Source organism: Maniola jurtina, chromosome 16, assembly GCF_905333055.1.
Source record: "Maniola jurtina chromosome 16, ilManJurt1.1, whole genome shotgun sequence".
Taxonomy (NCBI): Eukaryota; Metazoa; Arthropoda; class Insecta; order Lepidoptera; family Nymphalidae; genus Maniola; species Maniola jurtina.
The window spans coordinates 10,001-24,647 of NC_060044.1; the positions used below are offsets into that span (position 1 = coordinate 10,001).

Below are 14,647 nucleotides of genomic sequence, written 5' to 3' on the forward strand. Positions count from 1 at the left end.
GAGGAACTTTGCGACATTGTTTCATAAAAAATTTGGAGTCCAACTCCTCAATCCTGATGCTGCAGGGGATCTGACCAATCCACGCGGGCGAAGCTGCGGGCATCAGCTAGTCGTCAATAAAACACAAATGTACATGAACAGATTTATTCGTTGACTCTCGGGAAACTTAATTGGTCCACCTTTATTGCTTCCAACTAGATGCGTGGTCGGGGCGGGCGGGGCGTCGGCGTGCGGGGTGCGGGTGTGCGGGTGTGCGGGTGTGCGGGGTGCGGCGCGCGGCGCGCGGGCGGCGGTGGACCAGCGAAGTTCCGCCTCACTTACTCGTACGCTTAACCTAGCTATGTACAACGCGCGCGCCGCCCGCCGCTACGCGCAGTGCACGTCGGCGGCGGGCGGCGCGGCGGGCGGCGCGGCGGGCGGCGCGGGGTCGCCGAGCCGCGCCAGCGCCTTGTAGAGCGGCGAGGCGACGAAGCGCGGGTAGGAGTCGCGGTGCATGAGCGTGTAGATCTGCAGCTGCGCCTCGTCGAAGGTGTGCGGCGAGGGCTCCACCATGCTGCGGTTGACGCTCTCGCGCACGCGCGAGTCCAGCGACACCTCCTTGGGCGACAGGATGGAGATGTAGTCCTCGTAGATGAAGCGCGCCTTCTCCTCCACGGCGTCCGGGTCCGTCTCGCGCTTCAGCTCCTCGCACGCCAGCCAGAACATGATGTTCTCCTCCGAGTACTCGCCGCGCAGGAAGTCGCGGAACACCTTGCGCCCCGCTGCAACAGAGCGCCGCGTTACCGCACCGCAGCCTACAGGTCGTGTGCACGCGGTGCGTCTACACGGCTGACGGCTGATGTGGCAAGTTTAGCGCTGGGTTGCATGGTGCACCAGCGCAGATCAAAACAATTCTTTTTATACCTACCTTCAGAAACATTTACATATAAAATGTAAGTACGTAATAATCTAAGCTCGCGATAGTAGACGTTGGTGCTAGATCGACGTCGCACCGGGCAGAACACCGCCACGAGGACATGCCTACACACTGCGGCGGCGCAACGTCGCACCGGGCAGTACACCGCCACGAGGACATGCCTACACACTGCGGCGGCGCAACGTCGCACCGGGCAGTACACCGCCACGAGGACATGCCTACACACTGCGGCGGCGCAACGTCGCACCGGGCAGTACACCGCCACGAGGACATGCCTACACACTGCGGCGGCGCAACGTCGCACCGGGCAGTACACCGCCACGAGGACATGCCTACACACTGCGGCGGCGCAACGTCGCACCGGGCAGTACACCGCCACGAGGACATGCCTACACACTGCGGCGGCGCAACGTCGCACCGGGCAGTACACCGCCACGAGGACATGCCTACGACACTGCGGCGGCGCAACGTCGCACCGGGCAGTACACCGCCACGAGGACATGCCTACGACACTGCGGCGGCGCAACGTCGCACCGGGCAGTACACCGCCACGAGGACATGCCTACGACACTGCGGCGGCGCAACGTCGCACCGGGCAGTACACCGCCACGAGGACATGCCTACGACACTGCGGCGGCGCAACGTCGCACCGGGCAGTACACCGCCACGAGGACATGCCTACGACACTGCGGCGGCGCAACGTCGCACCGGGCAGTACACCGCCACGAGGACATGCCTACGACACTGCGGCGGCGCAACGTCGCACCGGGCAGTACACCGCCACGAGGACATGCCTACGACACTGCGGCGGCGCAACGTCGCACCGGGCAGTACACCGCCACGAGGACATGCCTACGACACTGCGGCGGCGCAACGTCGCACCGGGCAGTACACCGCCACGAGGACATGCCTACACACTGCGGCGGCGCAACGTCGCACCGGGCAGTACACCGCCACGAGGACATGCCTACACACTGCGGCGGCGCAACGTCGCACCGGGCAGTACACCGCCACGAGGACATGCCTACACACTGCGGCGGCGCAACGTCGCACCGGGCAGTACACCGCCACGAGGACATGCCTACACACTGCGGCGGCGCAACGTCGCACCGGGCAGTACACCGCCACGAGGACATGCCTACACACTGCGGCGGCGCAACGTCGCACCGGGCAGTACACCGCCACGAGGACATGCCTACACACTGCGGCGGCGCAACGTCGCACCGGGCAGTACACCGCCACGAGGACATGCCTACACACTGCGGCGGCGCAACGTCGCACCGGGCAGTACACCGCCACGAGGACATGCCTACGACACTGCGGCGGCGCAACGTCGCACCGGGCAGTACACCGCCACGAGGACATGCCTACGACACTGCGGCGGCGCAACGTCGCACCGGGCAGTACACCGCCACGAGGACATGCCTACGACACTGCGGCGGCGCAACGTCGCACCGGGCAGTACACCGCCACGAGGACATGCCTACGACACTGCGGCGGCGCAACGTCGCACCGGGCAGTACACCGCCACGAGGACATGCCTACGACACTGCGGCGGCGCAACGTCGCACCGGGCAGTACACCGCCACGAGGACATGCCTACGACACTGCGGCGGCGCAACGTCGCACCGGGCAGTACACCGCCACGAGGACATGCCTACGACACTGCGGCGGCGCAACGTCGCACCGGGCAGTACACCGCCACGAGGACATGCCTACACACTGCGGCGGCGCAACGTCGCACCGGGCAGTACACCGCCACGAGGACATGCCTACACACTGCGGCGGCGCAACGTCGCACCGGGCAGTACACCGCCACGAGGACATGCCTACACACTGCGGCGGCGCAACGTCGCACCGGGCAGTACACCGCCACGAGGACATGCCTACACACTGCGGCGGCGCAACGTCGCACCGGGCAGTACACCGCCACGAGGACATGCCTACGACACTGCGGCGGCGCAACGTCGCACCGGGCAGTACACCGCCACGAGGACATGCCTACGACACTGCGGCGGCGCAACGTCGCACCGGGCAGTACACCGCCACGAGGACATGCCTACGACACTGCGGCGGCGCAACGTCGCACCGGGCAGTACACCGCCACGAGGACATGCCTACGACACTGCGGCGGCGCAACGTCGCACCGGGCAGTACACCGCCACGAGGACATGCCTACGACACTGCGGCGGCGCAACGTCGCACCGGGCAGTACACCGCCACGAGGACATGCCTACGACACTGCGGCGGCGCAACGTCGCACCGGGCAGTACACCGCCACGAGGACATGCCTACGACACTGCGGCGGCGCAACGTCGCACCGGGCAGTACACCGCCACGAGGACATGCCTGCGACACTGCGGCGGCGCAACGTCGCACCGGGCAGTACACCGCCACGAGGACATGCCTACGACACTGCGGCGGCGCAACGTCGCACCGGGCAGTACACCGCCACGAGGACATGCCTACGACACTGCGGCGGCGCAACGTCGCACCGGGCAGTACACCGCCACGAGGACATGCCTACGACACTGCGGCGGCGCAACGTCGCACCGGGCAGTACACCGCCACGAGGACATGCCTACGACACTGCGGCGGCGCAACGTCGCACCGGGCAGTACACCGCCACGAGGACATGCCTACGACACTGCGGCGGCGCAACGTCGCACCGGGCAGTACACCGCCACGAGGACATGCCTACGACACTGCGGCGGCGCAACGTCGCACCGGGCAGTACACCGCCACGAGGACATGCCTACGACACTGCGGCGGCGCAACGTCGCACCGGGCAGTACACCGCCACGAGGACATGCCTACGACACTGCGGCGGCGCAACGTCGCACCGGGCAGTACACCGCCACGAGGACATGCCTACGACACTGCGGCGGCGCAACGTCGCACCGGGCAGTACACCGCCACGAGGACATGCCTACACACTGCGGCGGCGCAACGTCGCACCGGGCAGTACACCGCCACGAGGACATGCCTACACACTGCGGCGGCGCAACGTCGCACCGGGCAGTACACCGCCACGAGGACATGCCTACACACTGCGGCGGCGCAACGTCGCACCGGGCAGTACACCGCCACGAGGACATGCCTACACACTGCGGCGGCGCAACGTCGCACCGGGCAGTACACCGCCACGAGGACATGCCTACACACTGCGGCGGCGCAACGTCGGGCACGCGGAAGTCCTCACGAGATACGTATGTCCAGCCGCGGGCGTCTATTGGTTGACGATGATGAAGATAAATTAATGAATAGTGTCGGTTTGTTGTAGTATTTTTACATTCCTTTTTCGCGTTCATTTAATCATCAAAAATAGTGTGAGCTGCTCACAGCCACTCCGGCGCTCGCTGTACGCGCTGACACGGCTGGGTCGCAAAGACAGGTCATACTATTGTATAGAAGGAATACCTGCGCTGCGCATGAGGCGGTCGAACGACTGCCCCCAGCTCTGGATCTCCTCCAGCGTGGGCCTGCAACAGAGAGCGCGCGCTGTAGGCGGTGCGGCGGGGTGGGGGTGGGGGTGGAGGTGGAGGTGGAGGGGGCGACGGACACTCACGGCGCGTCTCCGTCCAGCAGCAGCGGCTCGTGCGGGCCGGCGTCGCGCGGCTTCTTGCCGGGGCCCGCGTCCGCGCCGCGCGCCGCCAGCCTGCAACACACGCCACGGTCACACCACGCCACGCCACGCCACGCCACGCCACGCCACTACACCGGCATGTACCCACACACTGCTCTCTCACTGTCTCCGATGAACCGAATTGGATGAAAGCTCGCGCCCCGGAGGCGCACGGGGACTCAATCTCATTCAGATGGAAAGGATAAGTATCAACGAGATTTTAAAAAAAGCAGCAGAGATCAAAGAGATGAATATAGCAGTATCTACGTTATCGATTATGCGATGTTTATCAGTTTTACAGGTATAATATATACTAGCTGATGCCCGCAGCTTCGCCCGCGTGGATTTAGGGTCTGAAATCCCGGGGGAACTTTTGATTTCCCAGGACTGCATCCCCGGGATGCAACGTGTTTCTGTACCACGTAAAAACATTTAAACGGATGATCCTTTAAAAATCCCGAGGGATCACCAGGATTTATGAATGCAATTCCTTACAGCATCAGGGCTGAGGAGTTGAGTCCTCGAGAACAACGTCTTCACTTGGTACAGATACCTTCAATATCAATAAATTTATAACCGACAGTTTCTAAATCTCATCAGTATTGATGGTGAGGTCCCCTGCAGCGTCAGGATTGAGGAGTTGGAATCCAATTTTTTTATGAAACAATGTCACAAAGTTCGTCTATCGATTTAAAAAAAAATTACGCAAATCGGTTCAGAAATCTCGGAGATTTCAGTGTACCTACATAGGTAGAAAAACACAACTCCCTTTATGAAAGTCGGTTAAAAAAGTAGCCTATGTTACTCCCTGGTCAATCCTCTACTTGTCTGTGAAAATCCCGTTAAAATTGGTTCAGCCGTTCCGAAGATTAGCCTTTTCAAACAGACAGACAGACAGGCAAAAATTTTAAAAACGTGTGATTCAGTGTTGGTATCGTTCAAATAACCATATGAGCTTAATATGAGGTAGTTATTTCGAAATTACAGACAGACACTCCAATTTTATTTATCAGTTTAATAGGTATAAGGTATATGTATATATATATTTAGTTTTCAATTTCAATTAGACGTAAACAAGCAAGGGAGCACACAAACGATGACAGTTGGATAATACTTAGTGAAGCCGCGCCGCCGCGCCCCGCGCCGCGCCGCGCCGCCGCCCCCCGCGCCCCGCCCGCCCGGGGCTGCACTTACCACTTGGCCCTGGAACCAAAACACAAACCAGTCAGAAACATTTCTACTGACGTATTACATCACTCGTGTATAAGGGCCGGCGCACATATGGCGGAGCGCAGCGCAGAGCATTTTTCACAGTCAAAATATTGTCCTCATTGAAATAATATATTGTGTCTAAAATCAATTGTCCGTCCGTGCGGATACTCGCGCATCCGCGCGCAGTCCCGCGCGTGCTCGCGCATTCTCTGGTAGAAATTCGCGTAATGTGTCACGCGATTAGAAAACTTCGCGGGCATGCTCTGCGCTGCGCTCCGCCATATGTGCGCCGGCCCTTAGCTTACACAATAGTTATTTAAATGTTAAACATTCTATCATTTTAATTTTTACAATAGGTAAGTAGGTTTCCTATCGAATCAGTCACAATCAGTAGCTGATATAATCGAATTGTAAATTATTTGTCGTTAAGAGCCCGCTTCGTGGAAGCCATAGCTTATAATGAATTGGCCGGTGGAGCCTAGAGTAGGCCTGCCATAAATGCTGAAAGGACGACCGGGACATCCATCCATAATACGCACCCGTAGCCAGGAATTGGTTGGAGGGAGGGGGGGGGGGGAGTAGGGGGGGGGGTCCAGGTCTTAACCGAATCTTTACTTGACGGGTTGATAAGCGAAACGAGCTCAGCCATAGCGCAATTTTAAGTTTGAAAACACCTCTCTCATGTTTTTCATCCTGGAAAAAAAAGAGTTCCCATGGGATTTTCAAAAAACGTAAATTTATGCAGATAAATATCCGGAAATCAAGCAGTATATAATAAAAGCGCGAGCGAAGCGAGCGCAAAATTTTTGATATTGATATTTACAAAAATCTATATTAATGTTAGCGAAAATCCTTTTCAAGTCCCATCTTTTTAACCAAAATTTGTTACTATTTAGGGATAACTTGCATACTATAGGTATTTTATCCCGAAAATCAGAGTTTTCATGGGGTTTTATATGCCCAAAACAATGCGAACGAAGTTCCGGGCATCAACTAATACAATACAAAATGGCGAGCGAAGCGAGTGCAGAATTTTTGATATATTTAAAAAAGATTGATAAATTCGTACATTCGAGAACTAGTCTATTATGCATTTTAGAAACAATTTCTCTTTGTATGGAATTTTGGGGCGGGTTTGGACCCCAACCACTGTTTGTTTCTCGCTGTCGTCTCGTTCATAGGGGCGGTAGACAAACGCCCTAACACCAAACAGACAACTAACTTACTGAAGGACTTCATCTGCGATGGCGTTTGCTGGCGCGCGTGCTGTGCTTGTTTGGAGTGTTTTTTTTTTGTTAAGAGTGGCTGGTTTCTGTGTTAGTTGGAGTTTTTTGGTGGTGGAACTGACTGGGAAGCGCTCTAAGGGGGCGCCGCGCGTGTGTCGGCGGGCGCCGGCGCAGACGGAGTCCATACTTGTATAAATTCAATAACTTGAAAGTATCACAAACTTGACATTGGCTAATCAGAGTAAAGCCAGATTTAAAGAAAAAAAAAAAAAAAAAACTTACTGACCGGGACACCGGGACAGAACGCTTCAGAGGGGGACGTATGGCAGCCCTAGCCTAGAGTCGTGCTGTTTCCAAACATGAAGGAAACTAGCTTACAAACTATTTTATAAATCGTTATTTTCAGTATTTGTTGTTTAAATACAGTATACATATAGTACGTAATATAGCTAGTTACCGGAATTTCATATTCCTAACTAGTTTAGTTTTTGAGGTAGCCCCCGTCACTAAAATGGTCTAAGACTGACAACTTTGACTCCCCCCCCCCATTCTTTTAAAATGAAAAAAATAAAAACTATAGTTGTACCTATTCTATTCAATGAGCTCTAAACAATGATACCCCACATGCTAGGGTAAGGAAAATATTTTTTCGTTTCCTTTTCATGTAGGTATGGGAGAGCCCCCTGGAAAATATTTTAATTGAACCTTTAATTCAATATTTGGTTTTGGATCAACGTTCTGCACTACATACCAATATTTCAGGTTTGTAATGTCCAACATAATATTATGTTAAATTTTTTATTAATGTATATAGAATCGTCCAGAGAGTTCCATAATAAGTGAAGAGAAAATAATTTTAAAAATATTTTTTTTAAGAGGCCAAGTGAGACGGCACATGTAGGTACTTACCTACCTACCCACCTACATCACGCAGTCATTGTTGTGAGCAGGAATCTGGATCGTTTCCTCTCGAAAGTGGACTTTAGGAACATAATACTTACAGCAATAACGACGTTCTAGACGGAACCATAATCTTCATTGTTAAATACTTTCCAAATACGATGGCTGTGATATAATTTATAATATATGTAGGTATAAACCATGCAGAAACAGACAGACGCGACGACACGTGCACGTGAAATAGCAGAAGTAGCAACGGATAAATCAGCGCCGCGAAGCAGTGTCGGGTGGAGGGGAGCGGAGAAGCGCTCACCAGGAGCAGGAGCAGCAGCAGCACCAGCACAGGCAGCACGGCTTGGCGGCGGGCCGGCAGCCGCGCGCCAGCGCCGCCAGGCTGCACATCTGCAACACGCGACACGTCAGCACTCAGCGCGCCGCGACACAGCCACGCCACGGCAAGCCATGTAGCGAGGTGTAAGTAAGCCATCGTACATTCATATTTTTAGGGTTCCACACCTCAAAAGGAAAAACGGAGACCCTTTTAGGATCACTTTGTTGTCTATCTGTCCGTCCGTCCGTCGTGTCTGTCAAGAAAACCTGTAGGATACTTCCCGTTGACCTAGAATCAAGAAATTTGGCAGGTAGGTAGGTCTTATAGCACAAATAAAGGAACAAATCCGAAAACCGTGAAATTGTGGTTATCATCATAAAAAAAATTAAAATTGTTTCAATTTTCAAAGTAAGATAACTATACCAAGTGGGGTATCATAATATGAAAGGGCTTTTTATTTAAAGGGAAAGATTTTTATTTATTTTTATGCATTATAGTTTTTGATTTATCGCGCAAAATAGCGATAAAAATACCCGAGTATGGAACCCTCGGTGCGCGAGTCCGACTCGCTCTTGGGAAGATAACGATATCCTCATAGACCTCCGAACGGGTCAATTAGAAAAGGTACAACCGAGTGGCTCGGGTTTACCTCAACTCGTGCGGTAAGTACCTACGTACACATACAGTACCTACCTACGGGTCCCCGGAGCAGGCGCGCCGCGCTCTAGGCCGGCGGGCCCCCGGGCCCCATGGCTCGCTGACTGCCCTCGCGGAACTGCACAGCTGGCAACTCTCACACCACTTGCACGTCACCAAATCCTCTCACCAATGTATATCAACGTTTACGTTCGGAACTTTAAAGGGTTGATTAAAAATCTTATTTGTAAACACATCGGATAACACTGACGGCGACGATGCCCTCGCGCTGGCACCTGCTTCACGAAAACAAGAACACGTATTGACTCCGCGCCGCTCCGCTCCGCGCGCGGCTCGCCGGCGGCTCCGGCCGGGCGCCGGGCGCGGGCGGAGCCGCCGGCGAGCGCGCGTCGGCGTGACGCAGGGCGCCGCGGACGGGCGCGCGAGGCTCGGAGCGTGGCGGTACCTGGCCGCGGCGGCGGCTAGGCGGCCGGAGCGGCGGCGGGCGGCTCGCCGGCCATGCCGACGCTAGCGGCGGCGCGGGCGCGGCATGGGCGGGCGGCGGCTGTGGTCGGGCCGCGGCCGGGGCGCGACTGGCGGCAGCGCGCGCCGCCCGCCGCCCGCCGCCGCCCGCCGCCGCGCGCACGCGCTCGCGCGCCGCCCGGCCGCGGCGCCCGGCTCGTGCCGGTCGATGAACCGCCGCGCGTATTGATTTCCGCAGCGGTGCGTCATCGCCGCTTCCATTCATACGCGAGCGGCGCGCGGCGTCGTCGGCGTATCCCCGACGCGCTACGTAGGCGCGCAGCGAGCGAGCCGTGCGAGCTCGCTTCCCCTCCCCGATATCTAAGGAGCCTGCGATACTCACTCGGCTCGATATGTTTAGGTCCCTGACGAAAAAATTGAATGGACTTATCTTATGTTCTTGGACTTCTTGGGTGAATAAAATATGACCGATCGTAAAATATTGTAAATGCCTACGACGAGTATAACTCGCAGAGGATATAATTATTTTCACCTCACTAGCTCAACAAGTGTAAATTAAAAATTTTCAACACCCCCGACAAATCATTTTCAAATAAATAATTATGTATATCTAGGCAACGTCCATCTTGACAGCTTGACATTTGTCAATTGACACTTGAATATTATGAACCTAAGGGTTATCTTACCTTCTTTTATACAAGAAAACTAGAAAATAGCTCATAACTTTTAAACGGCTGAACCAATTTTTTTGGATTATAGCTAAGAACACTCTCGATCAAGCCACCTTTCAAACAAAAAAAAGTAAATTAAAATCGGTTCATTCGTTTAGGCGCTACGATGCCACAGACAGATACACAGATACACAAATACACAGATACACAGACACACATATACACAGATACACAGATACACACGTCAAACTTATAACACCCCTCTTTTTGGGTCGGGGGTTAAAAAATAAATAAAACCGACTTCAATAACCACAAACACTAAAAAGTAAAAAATAATTTAATTTATTATTGAATATAATATTACGAGTAGGTATGTTTTAATATACAAGAGTTGATTGATAATAATTAATTAAAATCTGTTTTTTACATCTTGTTTTTTTTTCGCCATTGAGGTGAAATGTTGTATGTATCCATTAGGGCTAGGCACTCGCAGCAAAAATGAACTTGGCTATCTTGTCTTGCTGAACAGCGCGTGCAGTCAGCCAGCTGGCAGGTTTTGCTCAGCCAGCGAGAAAAAGTGCTTTGAATTTAGAACGCTGAATATTTCTGCAAGTTTTCATAAACATTTTTTAAACTCTCTTTTATCTCTCAGTTATAAGTATAGTATGGCTAGGTATACTGAGTGGTATCGGGCGGTATAACATAATGCGTAGAGCCGAGAGCGCTGTGCGTAGGTCGGTAGGTACGCACCACAGGCACGCACAGACCTACTTACCGTACCTACTACCTACCTAGTATGTAAGTACCTTTTTAAAAATGTATGTAGCATATTAATGATGGTAGTAGGAAGGTATAACGAGTAAGTTCCGTGCGTAGCTCTACAATGCCACTCGTTTAATTAATTCAGCAATAATAACTTGATTCGCGACCCCCGCCATCGCCTTCGCCCCCGCCCCCGCCCCCGCCCCGGGCGGCACCTTCCGCGTCCGGCGTCCCCATACGTAGGTTCTTCTGAAATCTGAACTCTAAATACCTATCTTAACATATTTTCATAGTCGTAATTTGATTTCCGTGGTCGCATCCACAACCACGAGTCATGACTCTACAATATTGACACAGTTTACCCTCGACGGGTAGTGGTCAGTGGAGTGGGTACTAGCTATCATTGGTGTTGGCGTCAGGGCGATTAGCGGCGGGGTGCACGCGCACCACGCGCGGGGAACAGGAGGCTATTTCAGTAGAAAGTTATTCCTATTATAAGTAAGTATAGGCACACTACTCAGTATCTGCTATGCTGGATACAACTTGATCTAGTTTCCAAAGAGTAATTCCACCACATTTAGGGTACGTTAATAAATAGTTACCCCTGCGATAATTGCCTTGGTTTATTTAAAACAATTCTCATGTTATATTGCAGAGTAGGTCAGACCGTAGAAGTGGTCAGATCGACCGGCACAGTGGTTCCGCGGCGGCGCGGCATCGATCGGGCGGGCGGCGGGCGGCGGGCGGCGGGCGGGCGGGCGGCGGTGGAGGCCGGCACCCGCTAGTAGGCGCGCACCCTCGGCGCGGCCGGCAGCCTCCGACCCCGCAGGTAGGCCCCGCATGCAGCTGCACCGGGGGTCCGCCCCCCGCCCGCCCGCCGGCGCCGCGCCGACTCCTGCACCGCGCCCGACACACCGTTCCGTTCCATGGATGTTGATGATATTGTACTGTTATCATGCGCCATCGCGTACTCGACGCACGAGTACGTCGGTACACCGGGATACCTTCGGTGTATTGATCCGCCTTAGACGTCCCTTCTGACTTCTGGCAGAGTAAGGTTTCGAGTAGACGATCCGGTCTCCGGACGCAGCTGCCCCGGCACCGAACCGGATCGCGACCGACCCGCAGCCGGGTCCTAGCCTAAACCGGGGGCGCCGTGAGTTTTTGTGTTGAAAAGCACCTGGAAGGTGTTTTTAATGAAACTGCACGCACATGCAGTCCAAATAAGGGCCTTCTTTGTCTAAAAGAGTTTCAGAATTTTCAGAATTCTAAACCCGTTAGAATAAAATAAAATTAAAATTAACTTTATGCTATGCTTTTACATTTTTTCTTTTGTCTTTAAGTAGGCAGCTGGTTCAACGATCGGATCCCGCGCATCTCTCTGTTGCATTGTACCTAATAATTCATACCTCGGAATCGATTTATCTGAATAAGTACCTACATGCAAGGGAAAGCTGACCGACTGAGCCATCAACGCACAGTTGTAACCACTGGACGGAGCGGGTAGTAGCACGTACGAGCAGTGTTCTGTTGCAGCGACACGATGGAGGGCGGCGCGGGCGTGGCGTCGCTGGCGCTGGACTGCGAGGACATGTTCAAGGAGATCACCAAGAAGCTGTACGGCGAGGAGGCGGCGGCGGGCGGCGTGGAGTTCCCGGGCGCGGAGGCGGACGAGGAGCTGCGGCCCGAGGAGCACATCACGGCGTGGGGGCTGGCGGCGCTGATGCAGAACGGCTTCCCGCCGCCCGGCATCCTGCAGGCCAACTTCGCGCCGCGCACCGACCCCACGGCCGAGGACCGCTGGACGGCGGCCGACGAGCCGCTGGCGTGGGCGCACTCGCGCGTGGCGGCCTACAACCCGGCGCAGCGCCTGTTCAAGTGCGCCGACTGCGAGTGCGTGGGCTTCCTGGCGCGCGTGGCCGAGCACTGGCTGGGCACGCACGCGCAGGCGCGCGCCTTCGCCTGCCCGCTGGCCGGCTGCGGCTTCGCCAGCGGCTGGGCGCGCGCCGTGCGCCAGCACCTGGCGCGCGCGCACCACTCCGACCCCGCGCAGGCCGACCAGCTGCTGCGCGACAACCCCGCGCTCGACGACCTCACGCGCTACCTGGCGCGCCTCAAGAGCAAGGTGGAGGCGCGCCGCGACGCGCCGCCCGCGCCCGCACCCGCCAAGCGCTACGCGTGCGCCGCCTGCCCCTACGCCACGGACCGCCGCGACCTGTTCACGCGCCACGAGAACATCCACCGCGACGAGAAGCCCTTCCACTGCTACCTGTGCGGCAAGCAGTTCAACCGCGCCGACCACGTCAAGAAGCACTTCCTGCGCATGCACCGCGACCAGCCCTACGACCTCAACCGCATCCGGCGCGCGGCGGCGGCGCGCGTGCCCCAGGCGGCCGCGCCGCCCGCCCCCGTCGTCGCGCCCGCCGCCGCGCCGCCCGCCGCGCCGCGCGTCAAGCCCGAGCCGCCCGCGCCCAAGCCCGCCAGCCCCGTGCGCCGCAAGGTGAGCCACGCCCCTCCGCCGCCCCGCCCCCCTCCCGCCGCCCGCACTCACCGCGCCTCCTCTGTCGCAGGGCGAGCGGCGCTACGCGTGCTGCTACTGCGCGTGGTCCGGCGTGGACAACTGGTGCCTGAAGCGGCACCTCAACACGCACCTCAAGCCGTTCGCGTGCGCGCTGTGCGAGTACAAGGCGGCGCGCGCCGAGCGGCTCGCCACACACGTGCACAAGGTGCACAACAAGAAGGCGTGCGCCAAGTGCCCGTTCCTGGCCGACGACCAGCCGGCGCTGGCGGCGCACCTGCGCGACGCCCAGTGAGTATCCGGCCGAGCGCACCGCCCGCACCGTCCGCACCCTCCGCCGGCTAACGCGTGCCTTGCTTGCAGCCACATCGAGAGCCGCAACCTGAAGGTGCCGTCGGGCGCGGCGCGCGGCTCGGTGGCGCCGGCGGCTACGGTGCCCGCGCCCGCGGCGGCCGCGCCCGCGCCGCAGCCGGCGGGCGCGGCGCGGCGGCGCGAGGGCCGCGCGGCGGGCGCGGCGCGGCTGTTCGGCTACCTGGAGGCGTCGGACGGCTCGGGCGACGAGTTCGAGGCGCCGCTGGGCGAGGCGTTCGCGCCGCACTACGCGCGCGACAAGGAGAACGCCGCGCCGCCGCTGCCGCACGCGCTGCACGACCACTGCCTGCGCTACTAGCGCCGCACTCACATTATAGCGCATCTCTGTACCACTGCCGAGCGTTTCATTTGCTTCCCCCCCCAGCGATGCCGATGCTAGACCTAAGTACCCAGTATAACACTCTCTGTAGACAACCCAGGTCGCAATCCGAACTGATTATCATGAGGTCTTATGAACGTATTGTGCTGTCCGTTGAGATGACCGTAGCCAGTCAAATAGGTCAACAGTTGTTTTTATCTCCCAAGTCACCGGTTGTGTTTTCACAATAGGCACAACGTACTACGCATCATCTCGCTAGGCATACAACTATGGCTCACACAAATGTTATACGGCATTGACGAAACCCTGGGAAGATGTGGCACATTTTTTATTACTTTTTGTACAAGTATTAACATCATTAGGGTAAAAATGCAGATACCTACTATTATTGTTCAAACTGCAATATTTTCCTTGCATTTTGTATTTTCTCGCTAGTGAGGGGAGAAAGTCGGAGGTTAGTATGCATTCATTGAGATACTATAAGACTTCATCCAAGTGTGTAGCACGATGTACGTGGCCATTGCTTTGGTCTTCGATGAGGCGCAGAGACGATCACGGGAACTCTGCCCAGTATGCTTACCTAGTAGTATATTCGAATATGGGAACACTATTGTGTTCCCATATTCGATGAGGCCATTTTACTTTGTCGTTATTACGACAAAGTAAAATGGCCTCA

The 14,647-nt window shown here is 56.1% G+C and overlaps 2 protein-coding genes across 5 annotated transcripts; one reads left to right on the plus strand and one right to left on the minus strand.

The window, feature by feature from the left end:
• Nucleotides 1–130: 130 nt before the first annotated feature.
• LOC123873404 (regulator of G-protein signaling 19) lies at nt 131–9,362 on the minus strand. Of its 2 annotated transcripts, none has more exons than XM_045918246.1 (7): nt 9,313–9,362; nt 8,904–9,145; nt 8,193–8,281; nt 5,736–5,744; nt 4,485–4,574; nt 4,337–4,398; nt 131–761 (listed from the first exon to the last, which is right to left on the minus strand). In XM_045918246.1, exons 3-7 carry the CDS (start codon nt 8,279–8,281, stop codon nt 367–369), a joined length of 645 nt encoding a protein of 214 aa, XP_045774202.1. In that variant the 5' UTR covers nt 8,904–9,145; nt 9,313–9,362; the 3' UTR covers nt 131–366. The 2 variants fall into 2 exon arrangements, with proteins under 2 accessions (XP_045774202.1, XP_045774203.1); XM_045918247.1 differs by having other exon boundaries at nt 8,904–9,142; nt 9,313–9,328.
• A 2,156-nt stretch (nt 9,363–11,518) lies between these two features.
• On the plus strand, nt 11,519–13,986 carry LOC123873399 (protein charlatan). 3 transcript variants are annotated; one of them, XM_045918240.1, is made up of 4 exons: nt 11,519–11,591; nt 12,299–13,262; nt 13,333–13,571; nt 13,644–13,986. In XM_045918240.1, the coding sequence occupies exons 2-4, from the start codon at nt 12,306–12,308 to the stop codon at nt 13,948–13,950; spliced, it is 1,503 nt and encodes a 500-aa protein (XP_045774196.1). In that variant the 5' UTR covers nt 11,519–11,591; nt 12,299–12,305; the 3' UTR covers nt 13,951–13,986. The 3 variants fall into 3 exon arrangements, with proteins under 3 accessions (XP_045774196.1, XP_045774197.1, XP_045774198.1); XM_045918241.1 differs by lacking the exon at nt 11,519–11,591 and adding an exon at nt 11,637–11,918 and having other exon boundaries at nt 12,286–13,262; XM_045918242.1 differs by lacking the exon at nt 11,519–11,591 and adding an exon at nt 11,637–11,918.
• The last annotated feature ends 661 nt before the right edge of the window (nt 13,987–14,647 follow it).